Source organism: Tursiops truncatus, chromosome X, assembly GCF_011762595.2.
Source record: "Tursiops truncatus isolate mTurTru1 chromosome X, mTurTru1.mat.Y, whole genome shotgun sequence".
Classification (NCBI taxonomy): domain Eukaryota; kingdom Metazoa; phylum Chordata; class Mammalia; order Artiodactyla; family Delphinidae; genus Tursiops; species Tursiops truncatus.
In genome coordinates this window covers 29,545,484-29,569,290 of record NC_047055.1, presented here as the reverse complement: position 1 = coordinate 29,569,290, position 23,807 = coordinate 29,545,484, and the positions used below count along the sequence as shown (strand labels likewise).

General features: G+C 35.9%; 1 protein-coding gene across 2 annotated transcripts in view; it reads left to right on the top strand.

Moving 5' to 3' along the window:
* The window catches only part of WDR44 (WD repeat domain 44), an 81,239-nt gene that overhangs the window by 2,586 nt on the left and 54,846 nt on the right, over window positions 1-23,807 (top strand). For both annotated transcript variants that reach the window (XM_019949520.3, XM_019949522.3), the window contains exon 2: window positions 21,515-21,548. In XM_019949520.3, the coding sequence (XP_019805079.1) occupies window positions 21,515-21,548 (34 nt within the window). The remainder of the gene's footprint in view (window positions 1-21,514; window positions 21,549-23,807) is intronic.

Genomic DNA, 23,807 nt, shown 5'->3' with positions numbered 1-23,807 from the left:
CTGTCCTTTGTGACAGTTTTTGTCATTTTGCATAAGGTACTGTGAGGAGACTTGGCTGGGTAACTAACAACCTAGAAATGCAGTGAGAAATCTTGATTTGTGGAAACACATGGTATCACTAGATATCTGGTCATTAGAAGTATCCTCTCTCCCTTGAGATACACTTGGAGTAGCATACCATACAAACTCTAAGAGGTTAACAGACTGAGTTTGGGCACTTTAAGAAATGTTCCTTGCATTGCGCGTTCTAGAGTACACAGACCATTTCACCAAATTGTAGTAAACTGAGTAGACTGTTGAGAGTAATCTCGTGTTTTGTTAATCAGCAGAATCCAGGTAAACAATTCATTTCCTAAAATTGATTTATTTCTTCTTTTCTCCCTCCAGTGGTGTCTTCAACTTTGTTATTCTACTCTTTGAAAGCAAATTTAATAAGTTAAAAATAAGCCCAGCTGTTTATAGAAAGGCTTGATTCGAATGCACCCTACTATAACACAGTGGCAGATCATCTCCACTTGTACAGCTTTGCAGTGTACATCAGTTATAATGCTTTATTTTGATTGGTATTTTAAGTCAGGTTTCCTTATTCTTATCTCCATTTTAATGAGAAACCTTAGGCTCAGAGAGGTTAATGAATTGGCCTAGGAGACACAGCTTATAAGTGAAAGCTGGGATTTGAAACCAGTTCTTCGGACTCCTACTCCAGTATTTTTTCTAGTACATCATAGCTGCCCCATCCTGGGTGTGTGTGGGGTGTGTGTGTGTGTGTGTGTGTGTGTGTGTGTGTTTATACAGGGTAACCTCCTCCAAGAGATGCTGGAGTAAAATGTTTTAGGACCAACTTGCTAAATTGAACTGATGCATATATTTAGAACTAGCAGCACAAACTTTTCAGTTCTCTTGGCTAGAAATTCCCACTTTCTCTTTCAAGAATGTGTATCTTGTTTTGTCAGATAGGAATGTTATAAGATCATAGCATGTTACAGCTGGAAGGGACATCTAGTTAAACTCTTCATGTAAAATGTTGTGAAAGCCAAAGCCTGGAAAAAGTAAAGTGACTTGTCCAAGGTGCCACAGCAAACTAATGGCAAAGTTAGGACTAGAATCCAGATGAGTTTCACAGTCTAGAGTTCTTTTCTGCTATCATGCTGTCTTTTGATAAAGCAGGAAAGGGAGGAGGAAGTTTGGTATAGTAGAAAAAAGCCCTGGACTATGAGTCATTTCATTTCCTCATCTTTAATTCGAGGAGAGCTTAACAGACTGGATGGTATTGGGTACATGATTCGAGACCCATAGATTTGAAATTAAATATTTACTGGGTAAATTATATATGAAATGAATGTTCCTGCTAATTTGTGTGGATTATACATACACCTACTAAAGGCTGGCACTGAAACATGTTATAAAATTAAATGTGACATTTTGAGCATTCTTTATTTTTGTGTTGGCAACCAAAATATTTGTATTTTGGCTATACTTGTAATCAGCTATACATATACATATATCCCCATATCTCTTCCCTGTTGCGTCTCCCTCCCTCCCACCCTCCCTATCCCACCCCTCTAGGTGGTCACAAAGCACCGAGCTGATCTCCATGGAGTCACAGTATATTATTTTAGATTGGAGTAATGACAAAATCTTGATTTTTAAGTTATGAGAGCTGAGATCAAACTGCTCCAAAGAATTGTTTGGTCTGAAAAGTAAAAAGTTGCATACTGCCTTTGTTGAAAACTCAGCTTCTCACTTAGGCCTCAGAAACATTTCTCTCTGAATTGAAAATTGATACAAGTTTCAATTAAAAAGGCCTTGGAAGGAAGGCTAGAATGGTAACATTTTTAGAGTAGGAAGGGACAGGAGATCATTTAGCCCAGCCCTTCCATTTAACTGAAAGAGAAACCTAGGCTCAGACAGGGGAAGTGACACATCGCTGATTAGTGGCAAGCTCAGAACTAGAACCCAGGTCTCCTGATTCTTCATTTATACCGTGATGCCTTGTCTGCAGAAGGAGGGGAAGTGTTGCCAGGTATCCCTGCTGTAGGTTTCGGGACTCCTAAGATGGGACTCCTAAGATGGTTAGCGGGACTCCTAAGATGGTCAACTGCTATCTACCATGATTCTGTTTCTTTCATGCCTTTCTGTCAGAGGACATGGACTGTTCTAGGATCCTAACTTTTGTCCACTAATTTTCTCCAAGTCAGGATGAAAAACGGTGACAGAATAGCTAATCTAAGAACAGGGATGGTTATTTGTTTTGTTTTGTTACTGTCAGTCACAGTGTATTATTTTATTTATTTATTTTAACATCTTTATTGGAGTATAATTGCTTTACAATGGTGTGTTAGTTTCTGCTTTTAACAAAGTGAATCAGTTATACATATACATATATCCCCATATCTCTTCCCTCTTGCGTCTCCCTCCCTATCCCACCCCTCTAGGTGGTCACAAAGCACCGAGCTGATCTCCCTGGAGTCACAGTATATTATTTTAGATTGGAGTAGTGACAAAATCTTGATTTTTAAGTTATGAGAACTGAGATCCACCTGCCCCAAAGAATTGTTTGGTCTGAAAAATAAAAACTTGCATAGCTGCCTTTGTTGAAAACTCAGCTTCTCACTTAGGCATCAGAAACATTTCTCTCTGAATTGAAAAGCGATACAAGTTTCAATTAAAAAGGTATTTGTGTGCTATGGGTTACTTAAGGAAAGAGTCCTTAAAAATGACTGTTCATGGGTTGGCATTTAAGCATAAATTGTATTTAATCATGGATTATATTTGATTGCTATTGGCTTTGTGGATGATAGAAATATATTTACATATGCTGTTTTATCACACCCATGTAGCATCATATAGAAGTGGGGGGGAAACCTTCTGCATATTAATTAGTAAATTAAATTAAAATTTAGTGGCCTCAAACTGTCAGTTTGGTGACCCATTGAGGCGGGACAGTCCGAACCAGTACTGCAATTTGGGGGCTCAATTTGAATCTGTACAAACTCCTGTAAACTGAAAACTTTATTCTGTTCTTATGATAACCTACTTCGTAAAATAGGGTAGATAAAATTTGATCTTTAAAAATATTAAAAACCTAGATTTAGGATGTTGACCATTCAGTGGTGATCCTACAGAACAAAAAATAACTTCTAATTGTTGATATTTGAGACTTGTGTAACCTTTACATTACATGACAATCCATGTGTTCTCTTTGGTTCATTGTTTTGATTTTGACAAAGTCAGGTGAATTTGCCGGGCAAGCACCTTGAAGAGGCTGTTTGTTTCCTCCTCACACTCTGCCTGCAGTTCTGGTAATTACTTCCTGGGGTATGGAGGAAAGGAGTGGTGGTGGTGGTGGTGGTGGAGGAGGTGATGGAGATGGAGTAGGTGGTGAAGGTAGCCCCAGCAGCCGAGATAGAGAGACCAGGTTCTAAGGCTGCTTCTGGGGCATGGGTAACTGAGACCAGACAAATCATACTATTTAGCATTGTTTTAGGTACATGCCTACACAGTGAATTAAACAACCCTTTCTGTAAGAGATTAATAGCCTGTAAGAATTACCTCAAACAAAATTTAAAATAATAAAAATTGTAGGTATTTAACCTGAATTGATAATTAACCTACATTTGTTTTCTACCCAGAGCTAAGCTAATTTCTACAAACTTTCACAAGGTTTATTCCCCCCTAGCTGTCAGATATTATTCTGCTAACAAGCTAAACCTTTAATTGGGTGCTTTCCTTACTCTTCAGAGCGGAACCTTATCTATTCTCTTATTTCAAACTGCGCAGTCTTTGTGTTAGTCTGTCATCTCGTGATTCAAGATTGTGGAAAAAGCACATAAGACATAATGTGGGCCTCATATCTGATGGCAACCCCAATGTTTTCCCCCATTCAGTATACAAATTTATCTTGGTTACTATAGCAACCAACCTATCAGTTATTCTTCTAGCTCTTTTGCCTTCTCAGATACTAGGATTACCATATAATCAGGTTCTGCTAAAGCTCTTCAGGTCTTAGCATTTTATTACCAGCCGCAGCTGTCTGGCAGTTTACAGCTTGGCATTCCATTAGTGTCAGTCGGTTTTAAGTCCACAAAACCTTTTTGTCTCCAAACATTTTAAACATACAGAATTTAACAGGAACATGTTTAGGCAACATTTTTCTCATACTAATTTTCTCAGTTCCATTGTTAGTCATTGTCTTGAAGATTGAATGCATTACATCACTGGCATCCAGTGGCCATCCATTTGTCATATCAGCTAGAATAAACTTCAAGATCAAGAGTGACCATTTAAGAAATATATGCAAATGTGAAGTGACTTAAAAGTACCTTGATTCATCAGCAACTACCAAATAACCATAACTACCTCTAACAAAAATGATTTCCGTAGGTTGTAGAAAGAATGTTTGGACCTTTCATTCTAATTTGAGAAAACAGTTTCGAAATTTAATAGGAGAGGTTATCTTTCTTTTGCAGCCTTTGAATAAACGGGAAAAGAAAGGTAAAGACTGCATAGTTGTATGGGTCTTTATTATGTCCTTCTGGGTTTTTTTTGTTTGTTTTTTTTTGTTTGCAATACGCGGGCCTCTCACTGTTGTGGCCTCTCCCGTTGCGGAGCACAGGCTCCAGACGCGCAGGCTTAGTGGCCATGGCTCACGGGCCCAGCCGCTCTGCGGCATGTGGGATCTTCCCAGACCGGGGCACGAACCAGTGTCCCCTGCATCGGCAGGCGGACTCTCAACCACTGCGCCACCAGGGAAGCCCGTGTCCTTCTATTTTTTTATCTCTTAAAAACTTCAGAATTCAAACAACTAAAATAGTTTTAAGTTATATATATGTTTGTTTTGCTAAAAATAAGGATGTTGAAGAAATATTTAGGATATATAAACTGGTAGTTTATGTATTAGTGTTTGTGTTAATGTTTGGTGCTTATGCTTGTTAATATTGTATGGTATAGTAATAACTTCTAAATATGCATAATTAATCTCAGTTTAACTGAGGTGGTTAATCTTTTAGTCATTTAGCCAATATTGGTATCCGTTTCTGTACACAACTATAACGTAAGTAATTGTTACAGCTACTGCTTTGGGCAGCACAGATCTAGAATGTTCTGTCACCACAGGACGTTCTCTTGGGGAGTGCTGCTGATGCCTCCTGGTGGGGGCGGCTGGAGAGATGCAAGTTGGGCTATGTTGGCTATCCCTGTCTAAAAGGCAGGCAAGAAGATATTGGAACCGCTGTCTGCATTTTATGCCATGTTTCGCCAGGAACTCAGTCTGTTTTGTTTTACCAAACCTCGAGCTGGAGCACATGGTTCGGGCAAGGATAGTTCTTACATGTTTGTAAATTGATTTATAGCAGTCTTAAAAGACAAAAAGTGAAACCACATTTGGTTAAGCATTTAAAAAATATATATATCAAAGTAGAATTCTCTTAAGATATTGTGTGTACTTTTCAAAAAGTGTTTGTCTTTCTGAATTAGAATATTATGTAGTGAGCTTGTAAGTTTGTGAAATGATTAAATTAAAATTTCCTGGCTTGAATTTTTATTTAAATCATATTCAAATGGTTTCATTTTAATATTAGTTTATCCTATTCAGAACTCTGGTTACCAAATTCTGAGGATGCCCCAAGGAGAACTTTATTTTCATTGTATAAATAGGCTTAAGAGCAGAAAAGGTTTTACTTTATCCGCAGGATCCTAATCCTTAAAATTTTTAAAAAGAAGGGGGAGGGGAGGATAAAATTTTTTTCAAAAAGGGCCAAGGATGAAGCATAAAAGTTTTGGAAACTACTGACAGAAAACTTTAACAACGTTTTCCAGTAGGCAGCCTGTACAGAGCAACCCATACCTGTTTAAAACCTACTTGACCACTCACTACTAATTGTAGTAGACTATTCCAGTACAGACTCATTGAACCATGGGCATTCTTATGAACCACAGGTCAAGCTCTCTAGAGGACCAATAAATAGAATATAGAGCTGTATTCAAACCCACTTTCTCAGAAGCAGGCATCCTGGTTACTAAGTAGGCTCAAGAGAAGAGGTAGGAGTGTTCTTTCTGGCATTGCTCTTGAACTGGAAAGACTAGCCATGGATGAACTTAATGTCCATAGTCCTCTTTTAAATTTGTTCCTGCAAGTCTTTATTTAAATTGGGAGACTGAGGAAATTATCTTTCTAGTTATTAGCAGTACTATTAACAATTTGTGTGGTTTTTAAAAAAATCATTATTTTAAAATATACCTATCTACCCAAATGGCAGGTGGTTTGAAGGTTTCCTCCCAACCCCAATTCCACCCCATTCACCCCCAGCTTTCTCCTTCCTAGCTTACCTCAAGGACATTAGTACAGAGATTCCCCAGCATAATGACTTGCTGTTCCTTACAACTGAGAAGGAACAGTGATGGATGAAATATAATGAATGGGTGGGTCTTTGGGAAGGAATAAGGGAAAGATTGGTTAAATTGGATATAGCGGATGCATTGGTAAGTGGGAGGTTAAATTGGATATAGCAGATGCATTGGTAAGTGGGATTGGTTAGTGTCACAGGTGGGGTAGGTCATTGGATTAGCAGAAGTTAGGTGAGCGGAATGAATAGGTAGTTTGATAAAACTAGTACCTTTGTGAGTGAAAGTGAGTGAGTTTGTCAATATTTTGCAATTGGTATTTTATCTTTATTGGATTGGCTTTAGAGATTAAGGCTAATGACTGAGATCAGTCTTTTTTCCTTTAAGTGAACTTTACTATGCCTATTTTTATCCCAGGTCATAGCTCCTGGTTGTTGACTTTTAACCTTTGCCTTACTTCCCAGCGTAGAGAGGAGATGTCTGCAGTTGATGTGTAGCAGCTACAAAAGGTTTAGGTGGCGATAGGATGCTCTATGGTGTTCCACTTCTCTTCACAATTTCTTCTACTTTTGAACTTCCTGGTTCTCTGAAATCTTCACTCCCTTCCCCCATCCCTATACAGTTCCTATAAGGGTGAAGGGAAGAAATGGAGGGGGCTGAGACAAGGACAGTGGTTTGGATTTATGGGACCTTTATAACTTGGGGACATCCTGTACTCGGTAAATATTAAGTGTTAACAGTGAAGCCTTGGGAAGTGTTGCCAGTTATCGTGCAGTCATATCAATTCCTTGTTACCAACTTTCTTTTTTCCAGGAATGAATGTATTCCCAATAAGAAAGAAATAATATAGTACTGCATGTTGTTAAACATGCAAAGAATGGTAATGCCATACTCTTGATTAATGTTGGGCATTCATTTTCAAAGTACTTTTATTTACATTATCTCTTCTGATTTATCCTGCAATTCTGTAAGATAGGACAATTTTTGTGAGCTAGGTAGGGCAGTTATTATGCTAATTTTGCAAATAAAAAAACAGCATAAATGGGGGTCAGCCAGCAAAAGTGGAATTTCACTAATTTGTGGTAATTAGATGATGGTTTTGAATGGAGATGTAAAACATTAGGTTCCTCCCGCTTCACTTTTCTAAACTATAAACATTTTTCGATGTTATATTTTAAATGTGAATTATTAGAATGATGAGGCTGACTCTCCTGCCATTTGGGTATGTATAATTCACTGTTGAAAACAACAAAAAGCAGTATTTTTTATGCTTTTCTTTTTAAGCTTTGACGGAATTGATTATGGTACGGTAGCTAGGTCAGAAAATGACCTTGCTACTGAAAGAGCTGGAATCCCAGACACTGCTAACTGCATTTCAAAGGGTATGTTCTTTGTTCCTAAGGGAAAAACCCCTCAAGATGTGAGACACTGCTGATTTGGGCTTCTGTGCCTCATCAAAAAGTCTTGAGCACAGATTTTTTTTTTCTGTAATTGTTTTGTAGATTGTTGTCAGTTGTTTAGTTACGCCACATTTTTTTTCCTTTTTTTTTTTGCTGTATAACTCTGATTCATATTTTTGGCTACAAGCCACTAATTGGAAACACAATGTTTCTTTATTTTTTTTTCCCTTCCCCTTCAAAGGTATTTTCTAGCAGTCACAATGAATGCATGTGGGAGTTTTTAATATTTTCCAGCTAATCAGACCTCTTTTGGCTATCAAATTAATGGGAAAAATACATTCCTAGTAGCTAATTAGAAAAATTACATTCTCAGTAATTACTATTTAAGATGTAAATAAGGATGAATAATCTCTTTAATAATAAACTTGGCCTACAGATTGTTTTATGTAGGTAAGCATTCTGGGTAATTTGAGATTTTTCTAGAATATTTATGAAGTTTTTAATACATGTTACAGAATGCAGAAGTAGAAATTCAGATACATAAAGCATAGAAGTAGAATTTATAACCTAAAGTGCTTAATTACTGAAATATGTCCAATTTTCTATTATTCATGATATTGAGGGAAAACATGAATAATTAAATGTTACCAGTTACACCAAAACCTCAGCTCAGTCATTAGTTTACAACTTCCTTTCCCATCAAACCTTTTATCAGAGATAACAGTAATTTTTTTCCTGTAATTTAAAAAACAAAATAAATGGTTTAGTTTGAATTTTTGTTCCTCTACCCATCTTTGGTGATAAGTAGTGAACTCAAAAGAAGAAAAGCAAAGAATCTCAAAGTCTGAATAATCAGTTCATTGATAATAGAATTGATTTATTTAAATTTTTTAAAAAGGGGGGTTGTGACAGGTTCTCCCTTGGTGGCGCAGTGGTTAAGAACCTACCTGCCTACACATGGGACACGAGTTCAATCCCTGGTCCAGACAGATCCCACATGCCGTGGAGCAGCTAAGCCCGTGCGCCACAACTACTGAGCCTGCACTCTAGAGCCCCTGAGTCACAACTACTGAAGCCAGCGTGGGTGCCGCAACTACTGAGCCTACACGCTGCAACTGCTGAATCCCGCACGCTCTAGGGCCCGTGTGCTGCAACTACTGAAGCCCACGTGCCTAGAGCCCGTGCTCCGCATCAAGAGAAGCCACCACCACGAGAAGCCTGTGTACCACAACGAAGAGTAGCCCCCTCTCGCCACAACTAGAGAGAGTCCACAGGCAGCAACAAAGATCCAACGCAACCAAAAATAAATAGAAATTTTAAAAAAAGATTAGTACACCATTGGGTGTTTTAGATAACTTACAAAATCATATTAGCACGTTAACTTGATAAAGCTTCTGTAAAGTGGCCTGTAGCCCAACATCTTGTTTACTTTTTAAAAAGTAAGTTACAAAGTGATTTAGCATAATTGCATTAGTATTGACTTTTCCAGACAGTCATAAATTTAGTTATCTGTTTCTGTTGCAATTTTACTAGAAATTATTTTAAATCATTAATAGATGTGACTTTCATCTAACCCACTTTGACAAATTGGGACATTGTGATATAGCTGCCCTACCCTGGAGTTACTGCTTGAATGTGGGTATTTATTGAATGATTGTAAACGTGCAGGGTAGAATGGTTTTAGTTTAGAATTCTTGAGTAGGCCCAGGGAGCTGATATATTTTTCTGTTTATTTTGTCAATAAATAGATTATCAAGCTGTTCTTTCAGGAATATGGCGTAAAACTACATGAATTACATAAATCAGTTTGGAAAAATCAGCTTGTCATTTTAGACAAGATAAAGCTGCTTAAGTTCTACTTTAAGCTTTAATTACTTTCTATATGACTAGAATTATATTTCATTATAAAGTTTCCTTTGATTTCATTATAGATCACTTAAAAATGTTGCCACAAAACCTATATTGAGAAAACAGAGAGCCATTGTGCCAAATTTTCTCTCCATCTATTTCTATTAATATCAATGGTAAAATAGTCATTAGGTATTTTAGACATATTCTGCTTCTTGGCTTTCATAGTATTTAAAACCTAAAATGGTCTTTCAAAGGATAATAAAAGTAGTAATTCACATCTTGAGGATTCAGTTAATTCCCTATTAGATAACTGTCATAACTATATTCTCCATTTTTTGTTAATCTTGTTAATAAACCAGTATTGCCATGTATCAAGGGAAACCCCCTTCTGTGGGGGGTTTTATGCTTAGCATGTAATCTAGTAAAACTTGCCATAACAATGTAACTAATTAATAAATACATTCATTAGTGATATATACGCATCAGTATATACATTTTAATTCCAGTGAACGATGCTGCATACCAAATTTTTAAAAATTATGCACCTAGAGCAAGATTTAAAAAATAAAATGGTATCTTATTCTCTAAATTTGAACTGTTCTTAATTTTTCTTCAACCTGAGGTTTGGTTCTGTTTTTGATTTTTGCTTTGTTTTTGTTGTTTTCCTGCCTGGCCTAAGTGGGGGAAGAAATCCTCATGTCCTTGTTTTGTGAGCACCAGAACCTTTTTGATTACTAGTTTAGACTTAGCACTTTTGTGTTGGTCTTAGTTTGCCATCAGATCTTCCTATTTCAGTTTGCTGGGCTTTAGAAATCAAAACCTTTTAATTACCTGCTTATTTTAATGACTAGCTAGGGCCTTATCTGCGCTCACCTCCTGTTCACCTCAAGGACCTTAGAATCCCAAATCTTTGTACAGGCAAGCTGTTCTTTGCTCTGCTTGATTCAGTTTGTTGATGTACTGCTTAAGCTTATCTTACTTTTATAGTTTCCTGATGGCAAAGGCAAAAAGAGGTGGATAAAAACAAAATCAAGCTATAGGACAATTTTCTGTTAAGCCCTTGGTAGTCACCTTCTATAAGAAAAATGATTGCCAAGCCACCAGCTTTATTCCAGCTGACTCACTCTATGCTTCCTCCTTCCATGTCATTACTCTTTTTTTACCTCCTTAGGAGTCTGTCAGGAATTTTGCACCCTGACAAGAGGCTTCTTCAGAGCCAACCATCTTTTTTTCCTCAGAACCTAAAATGTGAGTCCTCTTACTGACAAAAAAAGAAAAGAAGACCTTGTTAGTCCGTTTTTCTGTGTGTTGCCCAATTGTTTTGGTATATTCTTTTCGCCCAGTATAATGAGTAGTCTGGAAATGGAAATGTTAAATGTGAGATCACTCTTATATTTTGTGTAGTGGGTCTTTGAGTTCCTACTTGTTTAGTTGACTATGAAGCAGGTGGCAAATGTAGCTTTAGTCTGCACATTCCTTCCACCCTGTTCTCAGAAGGCTTACAGGTTGTGTTTGTTTTTCAGATAACCCTCAGGTAAGAGGTAAGAGAAACACCAAACCCAAAAGACAGAAGGATCTGTCTATAGCTAAAGGGTGAGAAACTAGAGGTAGGATGGCTTATGGGATCTGACTGTTTGAAACTACAGAAATTCAGTGTTCTTTTTTAAAGTAGACTTAAGCACTGATTACCCTAAAGCCATAGTGCATGAGTGATGAAGATGGAAAAGATGATTCAATGATTGCCTGGAGAGAAACCACTCGCTGAAGCTCTGAAAAACCAAGTTAGACTATTACAGTAGTCAGCCATGTTTATACCTGATTTCAAAATGTGGGTTTTGCAGTAAGACAGGCAAGGAAATGCAACTGGCTTCTATTTGGGGAATCTAATCTGTACGAGTTCTTAATACACACTTGTATTGACTGCCATTCAAATTGAGGAGCCATTAGTGCTTCAGGTTGTGGGAGGATGTTGAGACAATTGAAAAGCAAGTTCTACCTCATATTGTGGAAAGCTCATCAGTTTTTTTTATTGAAAAAGAACGTATCTGAAATATTTCTGATATTCCTTTTATAAAGTGAAGTGTCCTAAAATGACTTTGTAAATACAGTAACCGGATCCATTTTTAATGACAACATAATTTTAATTGATATTTATCCAGAAAGTTGGCTGTTGATCTTTATTTGACCTATATAGGTTAACTTCATTTTTAACACGAAGACAAATGATATAAATATTTTTATAAATAATGGTTATAAGTCAGTTTACATATCTAGAGATTTATCAGTTTGTTACAGTAGCCATCTTGTTTTTGTTTTTTTGAGGGGTTCAATCTAAGCCAAAATAATGAAGCTGTTAATAGACCTTACTACTCTGTTTCACTGAGTGTTTTTGAAAAATGTACATAATAGCATATATACAGTATTTGCATTTGGGCATATCCACTGAATGCATTGTCTGGAAAAGCTTTGACTAAATTCACACATGTGCAATTTTTTTCCCCAGTCAGTAAATGCTGTTGAATACTTAGATTAATATTTATACAATGACATTGGCCATACAATTCCTCCCACTTTGTCCCTTTATCACACGGACAGATCATAGAATTAATTGTCCACCTAATTATTTTAGGGGTAGGGTAGAGTTGCCAGATAAAATACGGGACTCCCAGTTAAATCCCAATTTCAGATAAACATACTAAAAATAGATTTGTTGTTTATCTGAAATTGGAATTTAACTGAGCAGCCTATATTTATGTTTGCTAAATCTGGCAACCCTAGGTGGGGGAGAAGCAAAAGGAGACTAGTAGGTATGGGCACAGTTGTGAGACTTAAATACAACTAAGTATGCAGTGACAAGGATCGCCTTTTACTCTGATTGGGAATACCGAGATTTTTGAGTGCAATGTTAATTTTAAGAGTCCAACTCTTTTTTTCTTTGTAAGTGCATTCCTGAAAACAAAGCTCAGAAATAACAAAACTTAACAATATATTGTTTAGAGATACATGGCATTTTAAAAATAAAAAAGTAAGGGAACAATAAGTCAAATCTGGGCTAGTGGTTCCCTCTAAGGCAAAAGCAGCAGAATAGGGCAGACAGTAGCTGCCCTGGTCTTGATGCTGTTCTCATTCTCAGGTGACCTAGTGAGTCACAGTTCATTTTATTTGTTGTGCTTCATAATTACATGTATATGCTACATTATACTCTTGTACATATCAAACATAGAATAACAGTTTAAAAGTTAAAACATAGGCTTCAGTGAGAATATTAGCCTATATGCAAAGTTTCACTGCTTGTACTTTCCAAAATAAATCCAAAATCCAAAAGGTAAAGAGGCGTTCATTTCTCTCTTCTCTGGGTTAGCCATCCTTAGTTCTTTGTATCATTCTACTCAGTTTCTGGAACATTCACCAAATTGGTTTCTGTCTTTTGGATATGTTCTGTTTTTTCAGTGTTTCTTTTAAAATGTATCCCAATGATACACGATATTCTAAAGCGTGCTCTTATCTATCAGTGGGAAGTAGAGTAGAATTTACCACTCCCCTTGCCCTGGACATCATAGTTCTGTTAATTCAGCCTAAGATCACACTAGCTCTTTCAGTAGTCATATCACAGCCTTTACTGTCTGAGCAATCAACAAAAATACCTAAATGTTTTCACATGATTTGTTGTTAAGTCATATCTCCCCAATCATGCATTTTACATTTATCCCTATTACATTACATTCTGTTAAGATTTGGCCCATCCTTCTAACTTGTTGAAATATTTTTGGATACTGTCAGCCAGTATATTCCTTATCCCTCCAACTTTGTGCCAACTGTAAATTTGGTAGATATACCATCAGTTTCCTCATTCAAGACATTGAAATGTCAAGTGGGACAGAACATCAAGTAGGATAGAGTACAATAAAAATTATTTAATATTTCCTTATGGTTTTTCATTGATCCATTAATCACACCTTGAGTAATGTTCAACCAGTTACACACCCACCTAAGTGTATTCTAGCCTACATCTCTTTGTTGTCTAAAAGGATATCATGAGAGAATTATAAAATTTAGTGCGTAAATCCAGATTTTTTGTGTGTGTACAGTATTCCCTTTATATTCTAGGCCAGTAACCCTATCAAAAAAGGAAATTAGGTTAATCTTGCATGTTTGGCTTTCTGTGAGTGCTTACTGACTCTTAAATGAGTATCTTTTCCCCACGCCTAGGGCCCTAAAACCATTTCACAATGTGTTTAAGAATTTTGCTTGACATTGACATCAAGTGAATCTGTTTATAGTTTGTAGCATCTACCTACTTTCCAGTGTTGACTACCAGAGTTTTCCTTAGCATCCTTTTCCATCTCTGATTCTTCAGAGGTTTTAGAGATTGAACTCTATAAATTCTCAGAGTATGCTGGGATATAATGTGGGACAGGAGAACTGAAATCATTTACAGTAGCTAGGTACTTTTATCTCCTTGAATGCTCTGGGATTCAATTTCCTCATTCTATAATTTGTTTTTCCCTTTCTGGTTTAACTATCAGTAATCTTAATTGGAAAAAAAAAGAATTGATGCAGGCTTTTACTTTATATTATTCATTCACATATATCCAGACTGCAGTTTCTTTTTGTTGTTCTGAATATAAATTAAAATAATGAAAAACTCTGTCTCTGGTATTTTTTTAAATCCTCGCACATTTTGAGCACCAGTCTTTTCTGATACTGTTCTTATAGGTTTTTGTACTTTTCCTTGGATGTGTGCCCATTCCATCCCTCCGATCTCTTCTGCATGTTCTCCTTTAAAATACTTCTTTTGACATGTCACCATGGAGATGCAATCAACGAAATTCAGACAATGAGAAATTCTAGGGGATGAACAACCTAGTGTCTTTGTTTAAGACTTTTTTTTAAGAGCAGTTTTAGGTTCACAGCAAAATTGAGAGGAAGGTACAGAGATTTCCCATATACCCCTTCCCCACACACATGTATAGCCTCCCCCATTATCAACGTCCCCCACCAGAGTGATACATTTGTTACAATTGATGAACCTACATTGACACATCCATAATCACCCAAAGTCCATAGTTTACCTTAGGGTTCACTTTTGGTGTTGTAGATTCTATGGTTTTGGACAACTGCCTAATGGCATGAATCCATCATTATAGTATCATACACATTAGTTTCACTGCCCTAAAAAATCCTCTTCAGAATGAACAGCCTAGTTCCTCAACACATGAACTGCAAGAAATAAAAAAAAGAAAGGAAACCTACTCATTGAAAGAGACATATCAACTGATTATAGCACAAGGACCTTATTTGGATACTGATTGAAATGGACCAACTGTAAAAAAAAAAAAAAAAAATTGAGACAATCTGGGAAATATGAATGTTGACTGTGTATAATAGGGAATTGTTAAATTTGATAATAGTGTTGTGGTTATGTTTTAGATATGTACTGAAATTTTTATGGGTAAAAATGAAATAGTTCCTGAGATTTGCTTCAAAATAATCTGGCAGGGGAGTGGAGGGAGGGATATTGATATTGATCACTATTGACCATGGTCAACATGTTGTGCATGTGGGTTGATAATATTATTCTCCCAATTTTGTACATGTTTGAGATAGCCATAATTAAAAGTTGGAAAAACTCCCCCAAAATATTTTTTATGGTCACATACATTGTTACTAGCAGATTCAGAACTAAAACTCAGGTCTCCTGATTTCCAGCTCATGTTCTTTTACTATGTAGCTAAACTTACAGCCCTTCTACTTCGAGATTGGTGTCATGGTGCCCTTTCAGTCTTTGGGACCCCCTCCCCAAGGCTTCCCTGGGGAATTTGTGGTGGCACTCCTAGATAAGTAAGGCTTTAGTAAATGGCCAGTTTCATTTGACCGGCTACCTACCCATGTGAAACCAGGAAAGAATATTAGACTTATTAGGGTAAATTGACAGGCTGCATGTGTTGCTAGAATCAGCAAAGAGACTTGGGTCCTACGCCTAATTATTATTAGGCCCTTGATCTTCGCATAGACTCTAGGAGATGAGGGCCTATGTCTGCTTTGTTCACTACTTTACACCCAGTGCCTAGCACTGTGCTGGTACGAGGTAAGCAGTAGGTAAATGTTGAATGAATGGATTAATTTAACCTTCTTTGGCCTTATTTTCCTCACATGTAAAATGAGATAGTTGGTCTAAATTATTCTTACTTCCTTCAAACATGAAAAAAATATATATTCCCTTCCTACTGATTTTTTTAAAATCCTTTTAGGACTTTGTAAAGAATTACTGTAAATTTCTTTTTAACACTAGGTAACATCATTAGGTAGAATGCTCACTTCCAACACCTGTGACAGAAAACCCACAGTTATGTTGCATCAAAATCTCTTAAAAATAGCCTACTGCTATGCATCTTCTGTTGGATTGATTTTATTTCTATTAAGTAAATGAATACTGTTCTCAACATTACTAAATTAGAGAGTCAGGTTTAGCAAGTTCCAAACTCAAGCTAAGAGGGTTATTAATAAAATGTTGCATCGCTTGCGTATTTTTACATTTCACTGAAATTGTATTGAATGCAGTATTATTATGTCAGAGTTTATAAAGGATTTGACATTTTGCTTCCTCTGGAAACTTAGTGAGCAACTTTTGGATAAACTGTAATTATTGTCATCAGATCCAAATCCCAGTGATTAGCACCTACCTTGGGAAGTAATGACCTTATTATTCTAATGAAATTTTACCTTAGGTGTCTGAAAGTTATCACTGGATCAGGTCAGAGTTTATAAAAGAAAAAATAATTCCTATACTGCCCTGCAAAGTGACCAGAGCAATGTTTTGATGCCATGTAACATTTTAAAAATAATGAATGTTGTGTAGATACTAAAGTGCATTGGTACTGAACACAAATACCCTAGATGCAAAAGGAAAACTACTATAATTAAAATGCTAAATGGACAGGGACCGGAGAAAGCTTCAGTCACACATTATTTTATACTCAAATATGAGGTTCGTTAGTATAAACTCAACATAGCGAGTGCATGAAAATAACTTTCTTACAGAAAACAGGATATAATGAATTAAAGTATTCTATCTGTATAAGTTGCTGAAATACTAACCTTAAAATTGCTTTTATATTCAAAACCTGAGTGCAAGCCACACTAAAAATAAGTATTTGATCCATAAGCCATGTGGGTTTTTGTTTGTTTGTTTTTTAGTAGAATACCAATACTTGTTTAACTTAGACTTTATTTTGGAGCTGTTTCAGAAATTGTTTTTCATGTTTAAGTTTAATAATATCATTGATAGACATTGTCTTCAATTTCAGAAACTATGCTGCAAAATCAAAGATTTACTGCATTTTTAATTAGTATGAATATGTTGAAAGGTTTTTTTTTATGCTATTAGGTGATGAAGGAAGTTTCTCCCATTAAAGTTATATTTTTGTTCAGCTTTGTAAGAAGCACATTTCTTATTTCAATGAAGCTTTGTTAATCATATATATTTAAATGTGTCAAAAATATTTGATTTTAAAATATCCTATAATAAAAACTTTTGAAATGAAAATTGAACTTTTGAAGTTCTCATTTTGGTTTGTAAAGGTTTTGTTAAAGTGAGATAAACTACCAATACTTAAATATATCTACCTGTTAACTTCAGTTTTCTTATAGATCTCTCACTTGTGTGCGGTGTAATAAAAGTTATTTTATGTGCTTTTTATGGGAAATATGTGGGCTTTTTATGGGAAAAATTACTGACCTTAACCTTTGAACAGGAGGAATCTAATATTTAGTATCTACAGAAAATTTTGAAAGAATATTTTTCTAGTAAACTAGATGTATCAGAGTATTACCGGACATTTCTGGATGTGTGTGTGTGCGCTGGATTATGTCCAAGTTTCCTATAATATATCTCAAATTTAAGGGAAGTCAGAGGTATAAAATTTAGATCATTAATCATGGTATAAAAATTACATCTTCACTCCCAAACTAATGAAGCGTCTTAAAATAAACTTTCCTAAAATTACAGAAACTCTGAAAACCCTTGCTTAAAGGTCTTGCCCCTAGTTGGTTGGGAAAGCCAAGAGTGGAACTTAATTTTCTTGACCTAGTCCCCTATTTCTCCTGTCCCCAAACTCCAACATGAATAGCTATTTTCTTTAGGTACATAATCACTCTGAAATAGTATGTTATTATCTCTACTTTGAAGTTAGAGACTGAGTTATGGAGAAGAGTTGAGTGGTTGTCTGGGGAGACCCTCAGAAGCTCTGGATTCTTCCTTTACCATACAATTCCAGTTTTAAAAACCGGGTTTCCCAGCTCGATGCAGACTAGAAGCAAAAATTAGAAGGGAAGGGGGAAGAAAGCTTTTAAAGGCAGGCACATGGCCAGCTGTAAGAAGTGGCCACTTCTATTGAGGAGGGAGATGCAAAACTATAAAACACAGACATTCCAAGCATAGTAGCCTAGGGTCCTGTAGTGTGAAGGCAAATAAATCCCCTGTACCTTAGGGTCCGTGGAGGGCATTACTGTATTAAAATGTAGTGTAGTATTTGAGCACGATAATTACTCTGAGTCAGTAAGAAAGGGAAAATTGTATATCCTTTGTTTAAGAAGGTATTTTCAAGGGAAAGATTACTGAAACGGCAAGGCTTAGCCTATAATGTACTTATTTACAAGCTGCTTTTGAAATTTGAAATTCAAAAGTACTTAGAACACTTTCAGAAGTGTGGCACTCAAAGAGAAGCTTCATCTCTCTGGCAGTTTTATACATGGAACATTTCATTATTTTATTTCCTAGCTGTGCCAAATCAATTAGGCATTAATTGTAGTTGTTAAAGGCAGATCAGGATTCAAGCCTTTGACTTAATTAGTTTAGTACAACTCAAGAAGCAGCGCTAATTGCCTTTAGTTTGGTGTTCATTCATAGCACCGCTTAGAATATTCTCATAACCGTCATCTTTTAAGACCTTACACAGAAAAGAGGCCATATTGCAATGTAGTTGAGAGAGTGGACCCTGGAGCCAGACTGCCTAGGGTCAAATTCTGGCCCAGTTATTCACTAGCAGTGCAATTTAAATTACCTCATCTGACCCAAGCCTCAAGTTTTTTTGTTGTGTAAAATAGGGAAGGTAATATAACTACCTCATTGGAAAGTTGTGAGGACTAAAGAAGCAAAAGCAAGTCAAGTCTTAGCACATTTTTGGCACATGCTTATTAATAAATGATGGCCATTGTATAATTATTATTACAAGGCCCCTATTAAGAACATTTCCTGTGGGAATACTAAATCATGATTTACTGTTTATTATGGTGAAATGAATTGTTTTCTCATTTTGGCACATGATACAAATCGTTTTAGCCAACTTTGCAAGTTATAAATATGCTTTCACTTTTTACTAGATGCTAATGTTCTATAAATGGATGAAAAAATGTATCTTACAGACTACCCTGTTAAAGACAATTTTAGGCTTAATCAGACTGGAGGAAGCTATGAAATGTTTTACTACCTACTAAGACCTTAACAACTTTGTAACATTTAAATTATGTTTTGAACACGAGTGGCTTTTGTTATTAGTTTTTTGTTTAATGACATCACAAAATGCAAGCAGGATCCCATTTTAATCACCAGCTCAGTATAATCTGGTGTTTTTCATGTTCCCTGTTGTTAAATAGCCTGGAGCTTTACGGGCTGTAGGGTATCTTTCCTGTATCCAGAAATTGGTCTCAGGCTTCCCACTACTGACAAAGTCCCTTGGAGAAACTTGGTGCACTCATTATTTGTGAGTTTCAATGGAGCAATTCAAAGCTGCTGAGGAAACTACAGCTTATTGTGTGTGCCCCATGTGCTCTCTCACTTAATCCTTATAGTAGTCCTATGAAATGTAGATGTTTTTACCCCTTTTCCAAAGGAGGAGATTGAGGCTTGGATAAATTAAATGAATTGATCAAGATCACACATAGGGTAAATGGCAGAAGCGGTATTCAAGCAAGGTCTATCTGCACATGTTCTTTTCACTGCATTCCCTTGGCTCTCAAAAGGAACTAATAAATTACTCTTTATAGTTTGTACACAGCTGTATGTAAAGCCCCACCAGAACCAATCTGGACTATTTCCATGTGTGTCAACAGTTGGTCTATAACTTAGATCCTGTGAATAATCAGCTCTTTATGAAACCAGTTACATGCAAGAGATAAATGTGGCGCCCTATTCTGTTTTTTGGACAGCTAAAAAACCTGATCAGATTTCTCAAAGTGGGAGTCATGGGGAAGGCAGATTTTCTTTTTCTTGCCTTCTCTACCTCATATGGGGGTTAAGTTTTTTGAAAAACATCTTATTTCCTCTTGTCGCTACACCTCTGTGGTAGATGATTTTTTTTTTCTTGATTGACATTCAGAATATGTGCCATATGGAAATTTGAGCCTCTTCAAGGTTTTTTGTTTTTGTTTTTTAAATTTTTGTTATTGTTTTGAGTGCACTTGTATTATTTTACACATCCTTTTTGTGAAATATTTATTCCTTTTTTTAAAATTGGAATAACCTTGGTCCTAATCACCTCCGGATAAACAGGATTTTGTTACAGAGCAGTATATGTTTGCCAGGGAAACCAAATTATTGCGGATATTAAAATTTTCATTCCTGGAAATTGTCCTTTATTAACATGAAATGATATCGTCCAGGCACTGCAATTAAGTGGGCAGGCACTTAAAAGAGACTTAAAAAGAGACTACCTTTTTTGTTTTTTAAACAAGCTTTAAAAAACCCCTAAACTGGGATTGTGTCTTAATCATCTTCCTATCTCTAGTCCCTGGTACATGGTAAATGTTCCATAAATGTTTGTTGAATAAAGGGGTTGATTTTCTGTTGAATGGCAAAAGTAATTTTTTTATCACACTGTTTTGATTAGAGGTCAAGGATTACTCAATTTGGCACATGAAGAGCATGGGAGTAGGACTCGATGCTTCTCTTGGTTCTGCCCCTAACTTAATTTGTGACTTTGGGGAAAGTCACTTAATCTCTGAGCACCTTGGTTTCTTTATCTGTAAAAAGAGGCGCTATGACTAGATGAACTTGAAGGCGCCTTTCAACACAAAGTTGTATCATCTGTGATCACTGCATTTAAAAAATTTAGGAATGGCATATGAATCATTTAAAAGCTTCTTACTGCATAACCCTGATAAGCGGCTGTAAGGGTATGTCTCTCCTTTGTGCTTTGAAGCAGATATCAAATTGTTCCTATTCGAAGAAAAATGTAAGGGGGTGTGTGAAAATAATCGGTGAAAAGTTACTTTTTAAAATTATTATATCTAGAGCACTCTGTATTTAAGAATAGAGTTTTGCTCCAGTTAAAAAAAAAAAGAGCTGCAAACAAAAATAGGTTATCTCTCTTTAAAAGTAACGTAAATGTCTAATGCATATGAAACTTTTCATCCATACTGTAAATCAAAGAAGCACAAATTAAGACAGCAATAAGATATATTTTGCCTATCAAATTTGTAAACATTTAAAAATAACACTCATTTTTGGCAAGGGTATTAAGAAACAGGGACTCAGAGCAATGGGAGTGTATTTAAATTGGTAACAACTGTTCTGGAGGGCAATTTGAGAGTTTCTCAAAATGCTGAAAAGTGTGTATACTTTTGACCTGCAATTCCACTTTTAGAGAAATTTATTTTAAAGAAATTTATCATGGAAGAGTACAAAATTTTATTCACATTAATGCTAATTATAGTGTTATATATCTAGGAAGACAAAAGATACAAACTCAAATCTCTTGGTTGTAAGGCTATGGGTCACTTTAATTTTCTTCTTTACTTTTTTATGGTTTCCACATCTTCTGTAAATGTTTTTTAAAATATGGGCTTGTCTATAATGAGTGTGTAGAAGTATTTCCCTTCTCATCTCCACTATTCAACACTTTCTTGCTTTTATTTCTGAACAGGCCTCCAGGAAAGGTTGTGATTTCAACATTAAAGGTGAGTTGTGCTTTCTGAAAGTGATAAGTATATTTCTACAAATTGTATACAATTTTCATTCATTTTTCTCTTTTATGTAATTCTTCGTTTTCTGCTTTGGCTTTCTATTACTTATTTTTTGCTAAGTAATATTATCATTGTATCTTACTCTAGGTGTGATTAGGTACTCTAGAAATACCTAATTAAATATTGTACTATAAGGAAGGGACTATAAGTATTTTTTAGATTTCTGCTAATTTTTATTTGGTTTACAATTTTTAGAATAAAAGAACACTATAAAATACTTGTATTTGTGTGTATGTGTGTTTTTAATTGAAAAAGTAATACTTGCATGACAGAAGTATGGAGCAACCAAAACACTTGTATACTTCTTATGGACACATGTATTGGTATCATAATTATATATAAAAATCAATCCTAGCCTTATATTCAAGCAAAGAAGTTTGATATTGAGACATTATGCCAATGGGAACCATTTTAAATACAAGAATATCACCAAACAGAACTATTTACATCAAATAGAATATATACTATATGTGTATGTTTGTGTATGGTTGTGTTTGTGTGTACGTCTGTACATATGTATGTATAATCTCAAACATGCTGTATTTTTTTTTCAGTTTCAGTGTCCCTACCTTCTATTTATACACATTGGGTATTGATCTGTTTGATAAATTGTGGTGTATTCATATGGAATATTCTGTAGCAGTGGCTATGAATGAATTAGTTATACACAATAACATGGATGAATTTCAGCACCATGGTGTTGAGTGGGGGAAATAAAACAAGTCACAGGAAAATACATGTAGGAAGATTCCATTTATATTAAGTCCAAAAGCATGCAAAACTAGAGAATATATTGTTCAGAGATACAAGCATAGTAAAACTATAAAGAACAGCAAGGGAATAATAAACACAAAGTTTAGGATATCAGTCATCTCTGAGGGTGAAAGAATGTAATGGAAATGGAGAAGGACATACAAGAGACTTGAAAGCTAATAGTAATACTGTTCTTTTTCTTAAACTGAGTACGTAAGAAAGGTTATATCATAATTCTTTATTCCTTATGTTTTATAAAAATTCTTTTATATTAACTATTTAATAAAACCGTTTTAAAAAACAACTCATGGACATGGTTAAAATTCACTCAGTGTGAGGGCTTCCCTGGTGGCGCAGTGGTTGAGAGTCCGCCTGCCGATGCAGGGTACACGGGTTTGTGCCCCGGTCCGGGAAGATCCCACATGCCGCGGAGCGGCTGGGCCCGTGAGCCATGGCCGCTGAGCCTGCGCGTACGGAGCCTATGCTCCGCAACGGGAGAGGCCACAACAGTGAGAGGCCCGCGTACCGAAAAAAAAAAAAAAAAAAAATTCACTCTGTGAAAAGAAGATGGTTGAAAATGTAGCTTCCCTCCCATTCTTCACCTTCCACTTCCCAGTCCTCCTATCCAGAGACTATTGCTGTTTATGCTTGTAGATTTTAAAAGCCACTTAGATCTTAAGATATTTTTAGGTTATAACAAATAGGTTTGGGGAATTTATTTTATCCCAGTAATTATAGATTATCCTTAACTTGAATAAAATTAGATAGAAAATGTACATATTTAGTAAATAAATATGAAGTTAGATATAGTTCTTTTTTACTTTTTATTTTGAAATAATTATAGAGTCACAGAAAGCTGCAAAGATAGTACAGAGTGAAGCCCTGTTATCCTTCACCCACTTTCCCCAGTGGTTATGTCTTAATTATAGTACAATATCAAAACCAAGAATTTGACGGTGGTACAGTGTGAGTGTATAGTTCTGTGTCGTTTTATTACATGTGTATATTTATATAACCACCACCACAATCCAGATGAGATCTAGTTTATCACCACAGAGAGCTTCCTTTATAAAGTCACACCCACCGCCTCCCCACATCATCCCTAACCCCAGGCAGCCAGCCACTAATCTGTTTTCCATCTCAATAATTTTGTCATTTGAGAATGTCCTATAAGTGGAATCATATAATGTGTGACCTTTTGAGATTGGCTCAAATGATTGAGATCCATCCAAGTTGTTGCATGTGTCAATGGTTTATTCCTTTTTGTTGTTAAGTAATACTCTATGATGTGGATGTACATGGGTTATTGAGTGCTTATTGTGTATAACAGCATATCTATTGATACCTTAAGCAATCCAAAGAAAAGTTTGATATAGTTCCTATTTTTGATGGCTTTACAACCTCACAGAAAAGATACATATATATAAGAAAGGATGATAC